Here is a 17813-nt window from a genome sequence, read left to right on the forward strand (position 1 = left end):
TAGATAGATAGATAGATAGATAGATAGATAGATAGATAGATAGATAGATAGATAGATAGATAGATAATTTCTCCACCCCCCAAAAACTTCATGCTGTGAGGGCTGGTGTCAGGAATAGTTGCTACTGATGAATCAAATGTATAACAGTGCACCTGAATATCCAGTTAGTATATGATTGAATAGGAATCCTCCCAAGCATTGCTCCTCGAATAGCAACTAATACGTTATTGATCAAGTAAAAATTAGCATTTTAAGGGACTTCTGGAGGAAAAAAATATGGAGAAAGGGAAGGGTGTAAAAGAAAAGGAAAAAAAAAGAACATGATCACAAAACCACCCAAGAAGCATCTAGGGATATCTAGGGCTGATGCTTTGGCATTTCCGGTGTCTACGTCATTGTCACACTAAGCTGTCAACATGCAAGCTTCAATAAGTACCAATAGCCACTGAAACTATTTCATGACATTTTCAAGGCCAAGATTTAAGGAATTCTCACTTGGACTGGTGCTAGATACCACATGTTTGCAGGAAATTCAAATTAATCTACTTGCACTACATAGCAATAAGGATACATAGATTCTTCAGCCTTATTCCCCCTTTCCAAGCAAACAACTGATGGTGAAATAATTTATCAAATAGTGAGGTCTTTTATTTTTAGCGACTGCAAGAAAAATGCCCTGGATATTGCAGTACTGTTTCTCTACTAACAGCAAGATGGCATTTTTAGGTCTAATATGACAGCTGGTTTTTTGTTGTTTTTTTAAAAAATCACTACATTCTAATAATACAAATTGAAAAACTGTCCCATCTGAGGGTTTTTTTTTAAATATTGAGAAAAAATATCGGTTTTGTAGATTTCCCATCTATCTGCAGAGAATGGGCTCTGATGGGCTGAACAGATTTCAAAGGAAATGGGGAAAGGAGGCATACATATTGGCTTTCAGCAAGATGACATCCAGGAGTTCAAGTTTTTGGTTATGGAAAGAACAGTTTCATGAGTTAAAAGTAAATAAAATAATAATAATAAAACTTTTATTTCTATCCCACTTTTTGTCGAGACAATCAAAGCGTACAAAGATTAAAATACCTCAATATATAGATAGTATATATTCCTGGGAAGTCCTTACCCATAAGAATAATGCTGTAGCAAGCAGGCAGAGGAGGAGAGAAAAGAGGGAAAGGGCTCCAGAATGACACCTGTTTGTATACAGTCCCTTTGTTCACTAGGAGAGGATTATCTCTAAAAGGATTTTGGTTCCACACACAAGATTTTAAAATGTCTAAGGAATCACCATCCTTCTAAGGAATCTCCAGAAGAGGGGTTCATTCACTGCCAACTCCTCAGCAGTAAAGACATTTGCTATAACTTCACCACAGCAAGAAGAGAAAGCTGTTCTTTCTCATTATGTTTTGCTTTCAAATCTGCCTTTTCAATCCAGATGCAACTTAATTAGCAAAGACGGTGAGAAAAGGGGAAAGAAAGAAGACTGAAAATCAATTTCCCCTCCTTTGCACGAATGGAAACAGTTATCACTCACGCCTCCCTCGATACACTCGCTCGTATTTTCCACACTTTCTTCCATTTTAACCAAAGGCAAAATCCCTCCCTGACTGTGACACGGGAGTAAACCCATATGGTCTGACATTTGTTGGATTTGAGGCTGAGCGCAAAGTGCGCTCTCCTCCTTCAACAACGTTAATGCAAGCTGACAACAGTAGAGGCCTGAGGTCACGTGATTTTAATCAGCACGGCCCTAAGCCAGAAAAAGAACCACATTAATTATTTCGGGGCTTTTCCCCAACAATGATCAGGGAAACTTGTACAGAGAGCAGGAGGGGATTTTCTGCTTTTCCCCGAAAGGTGGGGCCTTAAAAAGGATGGAGCTCCAGAATGGACTATCAGTGAAGTTTGGCAGCATCTTGCATTACTGCAATAATCTCCTCCATATGCTCTGAAAATTGGCTGGATGCAGGCAACTGCGCACACACCCCTGTGCTCGCCCCGGTTTTCTCCCCCTTCTAACAAATGTGAAAACTTTCAGTCTGTGTGCTGCAAACTCCCTCTAATGCCTGTAAATTTATGATGCACCCGGGGGGGGGGGGGGGGGGCAAAATCCTCTTGTTTTAATTGCAGTTTTGGGGGACAATAACCTACGTAACTATTAGAGACATCAAGCAGGTAACCAAAGGAATGGGATTAGCAAGGACAAGGAAATATTGATTCCTTCAACCCCCACCCCCGATCCACGCCTTCCTCCTTTCTCCTCTAAAACAGCAATAGGTAAGGAAAGCCCACACCTGCAGCATGATGCTACTAAGGCCAAGCAGAAACAACAAAGGATGCTCTCCACAGCAAAAGAAATTGTCTCACACTCACAGTGCTGAGGCAGTTCTATGGAGCCACGGGAAACTATCATAATACCTTTGCGTGGTAGAAGGGTATTTCCCCTCTCACACAAACACACACATACATTCTCGCTTGCTACTGTTAGGGAACAAGCTTCAGGATTGTTTTTCCCTCCTTGAATTATTCCTCACGTAGCATATTATAAAGCTTAAAATTGGTGTACCCTGCTGATAAAGGAACGCTATCTGATATGTAGGTGGAGCCTTCGCATACACACACAAAACCACTCAGGGAAGGAAACAATGGCATTTTTAAAAGGCATGTCAAATGCCCATGAAGAAATGTTTAAAGTCACTAAACTGTATTTCATTCAAGTGCCCCTCCTTCCCTTCTACCCACCAACGACTTTCTGCCCTGCATTCTTCTGGACGCTCCCATTCAGTACAATCCATGAAAAGCAATTAGTGCAGCAACATAATTGTATCAGCAACTTTTGCACTGAACAATTGGGGTGGGGTTGGGAAAGGAAGCGCACAGCAGCTAACTGCATAGACCCACAGAATTTTTATTCATATTGGAAGAAACGCCCACCCATGCCCCAGACAATAATAATCAAACAGGTATAGCAGCTGAAAAGTACTTACCGACTTTGGACTCTTCTTTGGGGCCGGCAGTCCTGAAAAAAATGGCAACAAGGGGAAAAATATATTATTACCAGATAAATCTTTACCTTCCTAAAGGGGGAAGAAAATCCTAGGTGTATCATCCATATGTAGCCATCTGCAGAGTTATGTCAGATTTTGCTCTAGCATCGGAGTTGCCAGTCTGTTCATATCGAATCAAAGCACAGCGTTGGGGAGGGGGGGAGTTAGAGAGAGGAGGGGGAAAAGAGAAAAAGAGAGTGCGTCGAGGGGGGAGGAGATCTATCTGCATTAGCTATGCTGACTTGTGCTGCAGCAGCCTGGAGGCTGGAGAAAGAAATTCACAGACCTCAGCGGCCTGGGAAATTGAACACTTGGATAGAATCTCAAATGCTCCCCTGGATTAAGAGAGATTTAGCTTACAATTAAGCCAAGGATATTACCTTTTGACGCGACCAGTGTGTCAAATTTATCAGACCAATCGGAACAGCAGTGGAGAAAGGCAATAGACAGATAGATGCACAAACAGACAAAATGATCTGTTTCTACACGCTCTTTGAAATGCAAGCTTTTAAAAAGCCCTTTTTCTCCTCCGTTATCACAACATGCCCAGGAAAACAAAGCAAAAAAAATGAGAGAACAAAGGAGGTTTATCGCTAAGCAGGGTTAGTTATAAATATGGATGCTCCTGGCAAAGCCCCTAAGTGTGCTGCCAACTCCAGTCTGCATCATTATAGGCAGAGATCATCAGCCCCTTGTGCTCACATTGAGTGCAGAAGATTCATAGTGAATGCAATGCTAAGTATTTCTGGATACCAGTGGAGGGAGAGAGGGAGAGGTCTCTCCCCTGCATTAATGGTGATGAAAATGCAAATGAGAAAGCACTTGAAAGCTCAGAGGGGAAGCCTAGAGGAGATTCTGCATTTTGGAGACAGACCCTTGAAACTGCCGCATGTCATTGTTTCACTGGCAGAGGGGATTTTGGAGGACAGGAGTCTCCTTGCTACCACTTTTTGTAGCCCAGTGTCCCATCGGAACAGAATTCATTGCCATGGGTGGGTGGGAATAATTTGCTTCAGAAATAAGATGAAAAGAAGCTGTGGAGTAAATTGATAGAGTGAACTTTCAGTAAGGCATACCCTCCTATTTTATGTTAAGCTGCAGAGCAACTACACAGTCTGAAAGCTGTTCTTATTTTGACTTTTTATGCACTTAGTGTACTCCTCCCACTTTTTGTATTAACTGCAAATACATTAAAGCAGAAATATGCTCCTGGTTCCATGCTATACTGAGAATGAAATATGTTGTGTGGATGGTAGGGAGGGGCTAATAACATGTATGAAGATGGACCTCTGGTCATGTGTAATCCACAATTAAATCATATTGCCAATCCTGTCTGATGGATCACTAGGATCGATATGGCTAGCTCAGATGTTCCCACACTATAGTTCTTATTAAATTGAGACCCTTGATATCAGAACAAAGTTCATCAGAGCCAGTGGAGGTTGAATGCTGAATTATAATGCTTTCTGCATTCTGATGTAGTCATACTAGAAACAATAACGCTACTATTGCCACGCTCCATGTCACTGCGTTACACAGTCAGCGAGATGATTTGTCAACTCGTGGCCAGCCATCAGGGGACCCTGATGAAATATCTCACTGGCAAGGTGTGTGATAAAGCCTGGCATGTTTAACAGCACCATAGAAATATTTCACCCCACCCACCCGTAAACTGAAGTGCCAAAATACAACCAACTTTACACATTGTTTTGCTATGGGAAACATGATGCTTTTTGGACTCTATCATATTGGTTAGACATTCTCCTGTTTTATTGTAATACAAACAAACAGCACACATCCCATGGGGTTGTGAAAGAATGTAGCACAGTGAAACATGAAAATAGTTCAGATTAAATATCTGGATAAAATGAGAGATGATTTTAGCTGACAAGGGACAAAATGCACAATAAAGGGGCTTCTAGTAGTCTTCACACAAAACATAATTTTCTGTAAGTAGACACAGTCAAAGTATTGGGAAAGTGTTTCAATAAGAGCACTTAATATTACACATGAAGTGGACCCTTTTTTGTTGCTATTCTAATAAACCTGGATTAGTAAACCAGCCTTCAAACTTTGGTTTGCTGAAAGCAAGACAAGCCAGAGTCTGGATGTAAGTCTAGAACCTGGTAAAGTTTTACAGTATTTAATTTAATATTCCTACAGATTTTCTCCTTTGGCTGCAACAAAAGAAGCCAAATAGAAGGGATCAGTGGTATGCTTGCTTACATTTCAGCGATTCTGGCTTAGTATTATATACCCGTATAACTACTGGAAGAAATGCACTCCATGCACCAGCTTTAGCTGTTGAAACCTGCAAATATAATTGCTAATAATAATTACTATTTACATAGTCAGCTAAAATGCTCAAAGAAGCCCATGTTCATTACCTAATAACTTTTTAAGCTTTAAGGTGGGCTTGGTAGATGAATGGGCATGGCCAACAGAGAATGGTTTAAGTTCCATGCAAAGCTAAAAGTAAGATTTGAACTAAAGAAATCTAAGTCCCTACCTTGTATTTTTAATCACCCCATTCTACCAGGAGCACTATATTGCACTATATTGCCCCAACCTGCCAAGGGCACTGTATGTTTGTGTGTGTGCTGTGTGCCTTTAGGTCATTTCCAACTTATGGTGACCCTAAGGTGAACCTATCACAGGATTTTCTTGGCAATTTTAATCATAAGGGGTTTGCCATTGCCATCCTCTGAGGCTGAGAGAGTGTGACTTGGCCATGGTCACCCAGTGGGTTTTAATGGCCAAGCTGGGATTTTAACCCAGGTCTTCAGAGTCATATTTCAATGTTCATCACGCAGGCTCTCTCCAGGGGCACTACTGCACAGCATCCACAGCACCCACATACTTCAAATGTGGACTTGCCCAGGGAAGCAAGAGCCAGGATTACATATGATGGAGCTACAGCATTGCAAGTGATGTCAAACTGCATATTGTCTATAGTGTAGATGCACCCTCAGAGCAAATCATAGAATCACAGTATCATAGAGTTGGAAGAGACTACAAGGGTCATCCAGTCCAACCCCCTACCAAGCAGGAACTCTCAATCAAAGCATCCCTGACAGATGACCATCCAGCCTCTGTTTAAAGACCTCTAAGGAAGAAGACTCCACTACACTCTGAGGGAGTGTGTTCCACTGCCGAACAGCCCTTATTGTCAGGAAGTTCCTCCTAATGTTGAGATGGAATCTCTTTTCCTGTAGTTTGCATCCATTGGTCCAGGTCCTGTTCCCTGGAGCAGCAGAAAACAAGCTTGCTCCCTCCTCAATATGACATCCCTACAAATATTTAAACAGGGCTATCATATCACCTCTTAACCTTCTCTTCTCCAGGCTAAACATCCCCAGCTCCCTAAGTCATTCCTCATAGGCCATGGTTTCCAGACCCTTCACCATTTTAGTTGCCCTCTTTTGGACACTCTCCAGTTTCTCACATTCCTTTTTAAATTGTGGTGCCCAGAACTGGACACAATATTCCAAGTGGGGCCTGACCAAAGCAGAATAGAGTGGCACTATTACTTCTCTTGATTAAGACACTACACTTCTATTGATGCAGCCTAAAATCGCATTGGCCTTGTTAGCTGCCGCATTGCACTGTTGACTCATGTTAAACTTGTGGTCTACTTGGACTCCTAGATCCCTTTCACACATAGTTTGATTCAGCCAAGTGTCCCCCTTCCTATATCTGTGCATTTCATTTTTCCACCCTAAGTGCAGTACCTTACATTTCTCCGTGTTGAATTTCATTTTGTTAGCTTTGGCCCAGCTTTCTAGTCTATTCAGGTCATTTTGAATTTTGATCCTGTCCTCTGGGGTATTAGCTACTCCCCCTAATTTGGTGTCATCTGCAAATTTGATGTGTATGCCCCCAATTCTGTCCTCCAAGTCATTGATAAAGATGTTGAATAGCACTGGGCCCAGGACAGACCCCTGTGGGAACCCATTCTTCACTTCTCTCCAGGATGAAAAGGAGCCATTGTTGAGCACCCTATGGGTTCAGCCTGTCAACCAATTACAAATCCATGTAACAGTTGCCTTGTCTAGCTCACATTCTACAAGCTTGTTTGCAAGAATGTCATGGGGAACTTTGTCAAAGGCCTTACTCAAATCAAGATATACTACGTCCACAGCATTCCCCTCATCTAACAAGTTGGTAATCAGGAGGTATCCACTTGGGGGCCAAGGTTGTGAGAACTACTGTGTGGGCTTGGGTGGTGGCTCTGTGTGTAGCTCCAGCTCTGAAGAGTTTGTACGTGGACTGTGGCTCTGGAGACAGGGTTTCAATTCTTACTTGACCATGCACTGAGTGACCCTGCCTGGGCAAGTCACACTCTCTCAGCCTTAGAAGGTTGCAAAAGCAAACCGTCTGAAGAAAATTCCCAAGAAAATTCCATGATAGTTCAGATCCCAGGACTCTGTAGGATGGAGTCATGGCAGTTAAAGTGGTGTCAAACTAGATTACCAGTAACTCTACAGTGCAGATACACCTTGAGTTTATTACACTGGTTTATATAGTTATGTGTTTAAGAATTCATCTTTCTGCTTTCAGAATCATTCCATGTTGTAACCTGCCTTAAGGCTTTGGGATAGTGTGGAACAACTTCAAATAAAAATTGCAATAGCAAACTCAGGTCTCCATTGGCTGCTCATGAAACTGTCTGGAGCAAAATAGGGAACAATCCCAATCTCCCTGTTGATTGTAGCTGCTGATATACAGGAAAGAAATATATTCTGATAGCTGCCCCTGCACATTGTCATGACTTCCCACCTTAGTGACTTTAACCTAGGCTGAACAAGTTAGTTTCAGCACAAGTACAGATTCATGCTACCTGGCTGGAATGCTGTTGGTTGATCAGTTGGTCTACTAATGTTGATTCACCATTCAATCAACATGTTGGTAAATCCAACTGATTCAATGGTTCTACTCTAGTTGGAACTAACAATAGGACTTAGCTCACTATGCAACTAATGCCTATGAAATTCAGAATAATCTCTTTTTGAGACAGTTGTAAATTGACCCTTGATAAATCATTTTACTAGTACCTAGCTTCCAGTATTGCAGAATTAGAATACTAGTGAACCTATTTAGAACTGTGAATCATACTGTACATTAGAAAGTTAATTATAAATGCTCTCTACACAATATGTTTTGCACCCATGGTGTCAGCTGGTTCATAGTTTCATGCCTGCTCTGTCTCAGACACACACAGTCTTAATGAGATATTCCCAAATAAATTAATAAAACTGAAAGCAAGAAAAGAGTTTTGCATTTCTAAAATGAACCAGGGATTATCTTATGGCACCAAAGTTATTAAATGTTAAAATGTAATAAACATGAACTACTGAATAAACCTCCATTCTCAATGTCTGTCATTAATTCCAGCTGCTACACTCCAAAAAACAAGATTGAAAACAGCTAGGGGAAAAAAAAACCTGGGAAAATATACACAAGCTATTGCTGGCAGCATCTTCAAAGGCCCATGAATCTCGTGAAGGTTGTGCTTTGGACCAGAATATGCTGCAGAACAAGCAATTAGCTGACTTTTAACCAAAGCTAATCCACATGATTCCTATACTGAAACTAAGGTACAAGTTGCCTATATCAATCACAAGGAAAATCTTAGGAAAATGCATTCTTGTTCACAATTGTCTGTTAAGTGGGGGGTCCTGGTTTGAGATCTGAGCATATTTACAAATGAAATTTCATCTATCAAAGACCAAACCAAGAAATAAATGTGTTGCAATCTGCATCATGTATTCTCATCTAAAAGACAAGAGTTGTACAAAATGTTTACTATCAGCAAATATGAAAATACAACTGAGGATGTCTGTATTTTTAGATACTGGCAGTATTCATGTAACTATTTTTACAGCTAACTGCAATGTTTTGCTATAACTGGAATGTACTGTCCTATACACACGCACACAAACACACACTACTCACAGTCACCTCCAAAAAATTCTGAGCAAAATCAGAGCTTGCTAATTCACTGCTTGCTAACCAGAAACAGTTCTGTAACTCAATAAAGTTCCTCTTTATAGAGAGACTGCAATGTTACAGCAATAAACATTGTTACATGTAACACATTGCTATCATGCCCTATAAGACAAAGAACAGGACTAAAACATTAATACTACCACTAAGGCTGGAATCAGCTATAATATACAGAAAAATTGGCCAAAGCCATGAATAGTCAGTGGCCAGGAGCCCACTGGATATTTGCACTGATGGAGGAAACCACATCAGTGGATTCAAGAAGAGGAAATTTCCCTCCCATGAAGAACCTTCATCAATATTATCCTTCTCTCCTCTTCCCCAGCCCTCTGCACCACACAAAAATTTGCTCTGAAAGTAACAAAGAAGTATTTTGGAGCTGCATGAAGTGGTAGATTATCTCTTACTGCAATACAGCCATCCAATCTGATCCTGGTCAGAAAATCAAAATTATCAGGAAAGGAGTATCTGCAGATTCAAAAGTGTATTTCATGGATCATAACCCATTTCCAGTAAATGCAGATACATCCACAGAAGATTACATTAACCTACACAATACTGTAACTGACTGGTGGACAATCTTGGGAGAAAGAGCACACTGAACCATCTTTTTGCCATCAATTATCATTTTCATGAATACAGACATGGACAAAAGTAAACCTAACTAAGCATTTATCATAGGTTGGTCATCTCTCAATTCATACAGTTTGATTCACTTTAGCTACTATGAAATTCTGGGATTTGCAGTCTGTTGTTGCATCAGAGCACTCTGACAGAGAACGCTAAATAGCTCAAAGAACTACAAATTCCAGGATTCCATAGCACTGAGCCATGGCCATTAAAGTATTGTCAAATGGGATCATTTTTGCAGTGCAGATAGGAATAGCAATAGCAGTGCACCCTTTCCTTATGAGGGGAATCCGTTCTGAACTCCTCCACATAAAGTGAATTCCTCCCATGCTCGAACCCCATTGTTCCTTATGGGACGTGCTGAAAGTATATGCTGAAAGCTGCATATGACACAGGCGCACTGTACATTTTTATACCGCTTATCAGTGCACTTAAGCACTCCCTAAGAGGTTTATAAAGTGAAAGCTAATTGCCCCCAACAATCTGGGTACTCATTTTAGCGACCTCGGAAGGATGCAAGCCTGAGTTGAGCTTCAGCCCTTTTGCTAGTATTGATTTGTGAGTGAGTGGCTGCAGTACAGGAATTTAATCACTGTGCCAACAGGGCTGATTCAGCACCAGGGTGAACAGATGCAGCCTAAGATTGAAGAAGACCAGGGTACAAATCCCTGCTCAGCTATGGAAACCCACTGGGTGACTTTAGGCAAGTCACACTCTCTCAGCCTTGGAGAAAGGCAATGGAAAACCACCTACGAACAAATCTTGCAAGAAATCACTGTGATAGGTTTACCTTGGTAATGGCTTAATGTTATACAATAAAAATAAACAGCCATAGTTTAATCTGATGTGGAAGTTGTATAATATGTTCACCTAGACTTGGTAGATTATTAGCAATGTCCTGTTTTCCAACTGGTTAAATGGACAGTGTAATAAGTTACCACTTCTTGGCAGGCTGCTAGTCTGGAACATGAGCAGCAGAGATGCTCACTAGAAAAAAAGGAGGACAGAAATGTGACAAACAAAAAGGCTCTGAATAATCATGGAGAAGGAAGGGATTTTGGCAGTGGAGATGTTGAGAAGAAAAGTAGGAAACAGATACTAGAGACTGTAACTCTTATTTGAAGTAGAGATAAGTATATGCCCTGAGTGAATCCTCTGAATGTAAAATAGTGACCAGCATTTAAAAGTAAGATTCAGAACAAAACAAGTGAAAACTTAGCAAAAAAAATTGAACTTTTTTCTTTATTAAGAAAAGTTAATATTTCTTTTCTTCACAAAAGGGGATTTATACTCAAGATTTATTTCAACAGTTAATGCCTTGGGTTCAACTAAAATGATGAAGCCAATTATTTAAATTAAATTAAAATATTAATCAATGAACTTACAAACATCTGAATGAATATATTCTTCTCATGACCTTATTTCCTTAAAGCTACATCTGTAAGAATATTCATCCACTTAGCAAATGACACTTGAGGAAACAAGTGATCAATGAGTATTGTATTCTTTGTATAATTTTATTTCTTTTACAAAGACTTTTATTATTGCTGTATTATTAAAACCAGTCAATGCTGGACATTTCTGAGATATTAATATATTCTCTTTATACAACATTTCTGGCCCTCTGATAAAAAAGAATTATTTATTCTATTTGAAATAGATGGTCAGCTTGTAATTCATGAATTGTACTGGCACCTACTAAGACACCCCCGAGCACAAACCAATGCCTTTCTGTTGCCTTTTCTTTCTTTCTTTCTTTCTTTCTTTCTTTCTTTCATATTGACACAAAAGTACTGACCTGTCTGACCTATTGTGGAATAAGAGGTCAAGATTTTAAAATAAGAGGATATGGAGCTGACATCCTCAGGACCTGGCACCACATTCTGTAACTTGTGAGGCTCTTTATGCCTCCAATAATTCCTGAGCAGGTAGCCATTTTAAAATCTATAAAATAAAACATTTTGGGTTTGGTGTCTGAGAATGCACCCTGGTGATTCTAACATGGTCACTACATCAGAAGGATGGAAGAAGGGAAGAGTGTAAATTTAATTTTGTGATATATTGTGTATTTTTTTAAAAAAAAGATCCATTGGGATCATTTTTTTTGATTCTGATTTTGAACTATGGTGGTGTTAGATCAGATTTGTGACTTTTATTGAACAGTCCACAGATAGCTATGTCAACTCCACTATGATAATGATGAAAGGGAAAGTATCCATGGGACACTGGTGCCAATTCAAAAAAATCCATTTTAACCCCACTGGATTTACCTTTTACCCAAAAAGCAAAAGTCGTGCACAAGCGTATACTCATTTTCAGTGACATCACTAGGGTTGGTGTCATCTCAGTCTGGTAACTCATGCCGCTACCCGCAGGCTGCCTGGCATAAATCCCAGCCACCCTACTCTGCCAGCCAGGGCCCTTCTGCTATTCATTGGCTGTGGCCATTTGTGGGGTACTGCGGCCACCCAGCAGACCCTTCTGGGTTTGGTGTGGCTGCTGGCCAGGTGGGAAAGTGAAGTGATGGTGGCAGGGTGGCCACAGACTCCTTTTTCTCTCCTATTGTGCAAGGGGATGAGTCCATGGCCAGAGCTGCTGCCACTGCCATCTCACTTTCCCAGCCTGACCAGCAGCCCTGCCAGACACAGAAGGGACTAGGCAATGGCACCACCCCTCTCCACCAGCAGCTGCAGCCCATGGATGGTAGAGATGACCTAGTGGGCAGAGGGGGTGGCCAGGGAGTGTCTTGGAATGGACAGTGAGCAATTGCCACACCAGGTCTTCACCGCCTCTGAGATGATGAAACCCAATGTGATCTGCACCCGCCCATTGATACCTTTACTCATTTGGTTCCCCTTGATATTGAGAGGAGTTCTGGGGAATGTCTCTAAATTCCAACTGTGCCAATGGAAATAAGTGTTGAGACCCCTGAAATAGGATGTGTAGAGACAGCGTATATTCTGAAATGATGGAACATTTTGTATCTTTCCTGGGACTTTGGAATAAGAAATATTTCTTTTTTATTGTTAAATATGGGCATCCATCTTACTGTAGTGTGTACAGTGCAGACAAATCGACATAAGAAATGGAAAACAAATTTCTTTCCCTGTGGTAGGGCAACCAACGTAGTTTCCGGTTACTCAGCAAATGAACATCAATATGTCTGTCTTCCAAGTGCAAAGAAAGAGTTCTTAATTATTAACACTAATGGCCAATAATGTTCTTTGGAGAAGATAGCAGGAGGATACTAAACTAACTCTGCATAAAATGTTGCCAGCAAAATTTTAATAAAAGATTAGATTAATAAAGCACCATTCAATGACTTTTAAGAAAGTCAAAACATTTCCAGGCTTGGTTAAAAAAAAAAAAAGAAAGAAAGAAAGAAAGGGGGGAAAATGTCATATTTTTTCATACTGGAGCTTGGGTGGGGATGGATAAATTGTGTAATACAAAATTATTGCAAGTGTGCATGTGCACGCACGTATGTGTGTGTGAATGGTTTTTTTAACTAGTTATAATAAATGCAGTGACAGTATCTGCTTTGTAAAGAGCAGGCAGATCCAGAAGATCACCCAATTTGTTTATATATTGTTTACTAAAGCCTTTGGGAATTAAATAATTTTATATAAATCTGCATATATACAGCAAAATGAAAATTCATACAACACTTTGCAAATTATAACACTTTTTTTCCTGTTCAGAAACTGTACTATCGTATATGTGCACCTATAGGTCAACCTCATGTACAGTATATCGAGAGCAGGTTTTGGGGCCAAAATTATGGATTTTGATATGACCCATAGATAAGCTGGGGTAAAATAAAGGGGCATGTAACAAAGGATCTATGAAGCTAAGGAAAATATTGCCAAAGAACTTACAAAATTCCAGCAGGAATAACTGTTTGTGCTCACACTAAAAGCTGAATGGTTGCTTCCAGAACAGATTACACTCTTCCCTTTCCATTTTTTTTTTATATATAACAGTAAGTACAGCACTTACATTGACCTTGTGGATAAGTCGACTCAGATTTCTTTGACTAAAATTTCTAGACTTATACATGAGTATATACAGTAATATTTTATATATAAAAATGTCATGTATCAAACTGGCCACAGTTTTCAATGTTCAATAACATCATACATTTAACTTGATTTAATCAGTTAGCTAATGAGGATGAAAACTGAAAACCATGAAGGAATTCACAGAAAATGAGGGACTGCAATCTACACAATATAATTAAATAACCCTAGAATATACTATCATTGATCAAAATATACAGTAACTCAGTAACTGCGATGTTTAAAATGGCAGGCTGTGTATTGCAGTGATTCTAGTGTTCGTGCTTAAGTACTTTATTGGATGTGTACTAGGCCTGAATCCAACTGCCCATTCCAGCTAGACTAGATCCAGTGAATCAAGGGTTGGGTGTTAAGTCAACATTTATGTACACACAACTGATTCAATGAAGCCATATTGGTTGGGATAACCAACTGGATTCAGGCACATGCTTCCTCTTCCAATTCAACTGCACTTCCCATCCCTCAGGGATTTAACTATTAGAGGATAAAGGAGCGCACAAGTCTAGCAGAGAACATTACCATTACTAATAATATAAATGTTAGGAGGACAAATAACAATAGTGGACCCAGTTTTGCTACCACTCTTGGCCATCAGTCAAGCACAGGACAGACATGAAGTCGAAGGCTTTCATGGCTGGCATCCATAGTTTTTTGTGGGTTTTTTGGGCTATGTGGCCATGTTCTAGAAGAGTTTCTTCCTGACATTTCACCTGCTTCTGTGGCTGGCATCTTCAGAGAATTTGAATCTGAAGATGTCAGCCACAGATGCAGGCAAAACATGAGGAATAAACTCTCCTAGAACATGGCCACATAGCCCCAAAAAACCACAAAAAACAAAAGGACAGACTATTGTTTGTCCCCCACAGCTGGTAATTCAGGAATTTGTTTCCTTTAAACAGGGATTTTCAATCTAGTCATGATGGCCAACAGCCTCTGATTTACCTATACTTCATTACTGTGATTAATCCTTTTTGAAAAGCTAAGCTAGGAGCTATTACTATATCTTATGGCAAAAAATATCTTTAATTTTCCACTGTACATAGAAATACTACTTTGTTGGTTCTGCCCCTGCTGTCAGTCTATAGGATGATATAGTTGGCCTGGATGGCAAGCCTGCATTGTCTCCAATTCTCATGCATGCATGCTGAGGCACTGCCATTAAGGACAATGGGGCTTCCTCTTAGTCCCCCCCCCCCCCCCCGCGTTGGGAAGAGGGACAGAAGGAAGGGGCCACGAAGACACACACACACACAAACACAGGGAGAAACACACCTTCCTGGCATCTGAGAGACATAGGAGCCAAAGGCCTGGGGGGGGGTCACTTCTGCCACTCAGCCAGGCTGGTTTAAAGGAGGAACCCCCCTCCCAGCTCACTAGAGGGGGGGGGTGGCAGCAGTAAAGGGTCCTTACAGAAGGACGCAGGCTGGGCTGGCCCTCTGCATGTGTTCAGGAGAGCTGAGGCCAGACAGAACGGAATCAGGAGGCGGTTTTCTCTGCCCCATGCATGAAGCCCCATGTCCCCTGGCTCTGGAGCCAATGCCAGGTGGGCAAGGACGGAAGTGGAGCCGTGCCCCCCCTTCTTTCATCTCTCTCTCTCTTTCTCTCCCCCTTCCTTCCTTCCTTCCTTCCTTCCTCCTCTTCCCCGTCCACCAGCACTGCTTTGCTAACTGTAATCTTTCCATCAAAAGAAATGATGAGCTCCTGGAAACTTGCACTTCTCATGGTAGCAAGCTTCTGATACTATACAGATGTGCTATATACGTGTTAAAAGGAAAGACCTCATGCAAGCAGAATGTGGAAATTTAAATTCAAAGATGGAAACATCTGAACACCCAAAATGTGAAATATTGCCTTGGCATTCCTTTACAAAATTAATAGACTTATAAGCCATTAAAGACATGGCATGCCAATGAATCAAAGGATTCCCATTCCATTTAGTGGGTCTGTGACCTTAACTATCAAAAATATTTCCTTCCATACTGAGCATACCTTTCCTCCTACTGCTGTTGACTATTTCTGGTGATGCTTAATCAATGACTGTAACTGCAGCCTTTTGACCCATACTCAGGTGTAATCTCAGTTTTTCATATTTCACACATTAAACCCTAAAACCATTTGTACTGATCATGAAACGGCAATCTGTTTTTAGGGAGCAAGAATAAATTATGATTGTTCTTTTAGCTGAGAAAATCTAATGTCTGCTTGGATTTACTGGCATCTAAGAAATAGCTGGGTGAATGCAGAATCTCTTCTCTAGTTAAATCTGCCTTGTTTGGTGTACAATATAAGGTTCTGCTGTGCCACCTTGTGTTATATCATATCACATCTGGTATAAAACACCCACCCACGGCTAGAGCTTGTAACGCTCATGCAAGATTAGTATTCAAAATTATAAATGCAGCCCATTATTTTTAAAGAGCTAAAAACAATGCAAAAGGGTCAGTTAGCAGACTTGCACCACTTTCAGGATGGCTTAATTAAAACTAGGTAACAAAGCATCTGAAAAAACAACAGAGTTCTGAAGCAGGTGAAAAGCTAAAAGATTGATGGTAGCAAAAGTCTTTTAAAGACCAAAGCCCATTTATCAGATATACCTGTGCCACAATTAAGGTGATTGTCTTTAAAGTACTACAAGACATTGTTGTGTTTGTGGTTGTTATTGTTGGCTATAACAGACTGACCAACCCAGCTATTCTTTTGGAATATGACAGAGCTGTTTCCTTAGCAGGAGATGAAGATTCAGTTTTAATTATTTGTTTCTTACTCATCTCTCTCAAAGGTCTGTAGAAAACATCTGATCGATTTCTCAGCAGAAGATCTCTATTTTCAATGATTTTTAACTAATGAACTGCCACCGTAACCAACCAACAGCTGCACTCCTCAATTGGGTACATGTTGCACAATACTGTTATGCAAATTCAAGGGAATTTATTTCAATCATATTCCCTGCAGGCTAAAATTATTTTTCCATCTCAATTATACTAATTGCCCATTCGCCTAATTTTCTACAAAAGCCTCCCTTGCACTCCATCAAACTATATACTAATCAGGCAAGTTTAGGTAATGATATGAGATATCGGAAATTTGAAAATACATAAACAAATGGAATTTTGCAGTTATATAGAAAAGGACTGGCTTTTGTTTTAGCAATGGCAATTGTATTGCATCAGCATATTGTTAAATATTGTTAGTATTTATATCTCCCACACTTTGGTGAGAATGTGGGAAAGGAAATAGATTTATATATTGAATCTTCCCTTCACCAGCTCAATATAGTGGTGGTGAGTAATGACAGCCACTCGACAGCCATTGTTTGCTACGGCAGCTAATAATGTATGCCAAGTGGGAGAATATTCTATCTAGCTGCGCAATTCTCTCCCAACCTAACCCGATGCAAATGAGTGATTAACACTGTTACCCAGATTAGGTTAGGCATGAAGGAGTTCTGGTGGCACAGTGGTTAAATGCCAGTGCAGCCACAATGTTGTAAGTTCGATCCCAGGGCTCCAAGGGTGACTCAGCCTTCCATCCTTTCGTAGGTCAGTAAAATGAGTACCCAGCTCGTTGAGGGAAATTGGCTAACACATTGTAAACTGCTTAGAGAGTGCTGAGTTCACTGATAAGTGGTATAGAAATGTAAATGCTACTGCTATTGCTGAGCTGCTGGGAGTCACCTCATTTGTTACTATTTCACGTAACCAGGAAAAGAATGGGGAAAAGAATGAGAAAAATGAGTACGGCTGGCCCTTTGTATCCAGACTTTTTATCCACATTCAACCATTCACAGCCTTAAAATATTCAAAAATAAGGTAAATTCAAAAAGCAAACCTCAATTTTGCCACTGTGTATAAGGGACACCATTTCACCATGACATTTTAAGGAAATTTGAGCATCCATAGATTTTGCTATCCACAGGAGGTCCTGGAACCAAACCCCAGTGATTACCAAAGGCCCACTGTAAGTGGAGTTTGCTTTGAACTTTACAGAATACTTATGGGAGAAAAACATTTCAATGTGAAGTTCAGTACACACTTCTCATGTGTAACAC

At 40.4% G+C, this 17813-nt stretch overlaps 1 protein-coding gene across 17 annotated transcripts in view; it reads right to left on the reverse strand.

Moving 5' to 3' along the window:
• Positions 1 to 17813, reverse strand: part of MAGI1 (membrane associated guanylate kinase, WW and PDZ domain containing 1) — a 598529-nt gene that overhangs the window by 76176 nt on the left and 504540 nt on the right. For all 17 annotated transcript variants that reach the window (XM_042453464.1, XM_042453468.1, XM_042453467.1 and 14 more), the window contains one exon: positions 2991 to 3022. In XM_042453464.1, the coding sequence (XP_042309398.1) occupies positions 2991 to 3022 (32 nt within the window). The remainder of the gene's footprint in view (positions 1 to 2990; positions 3023 to 17813) is intronic.

Source organism: Sceloporus undulatus, chromosome 2, assembly GCF_019175285.1.
Source record: "Sceloporus undulatus isolate JIND9_A2432 ecotype Alabama chromosome 2, SceUnd_v1.1, whole genome shotgun sequence".
NCBI classification, from domain to species: domain Eukaryota; kingdom Metazoa; phylum Chordata; class Lepidosauria; order Squamata; family Phrynosomatidae; genus Sceloporus; species Sceloporus undulatus.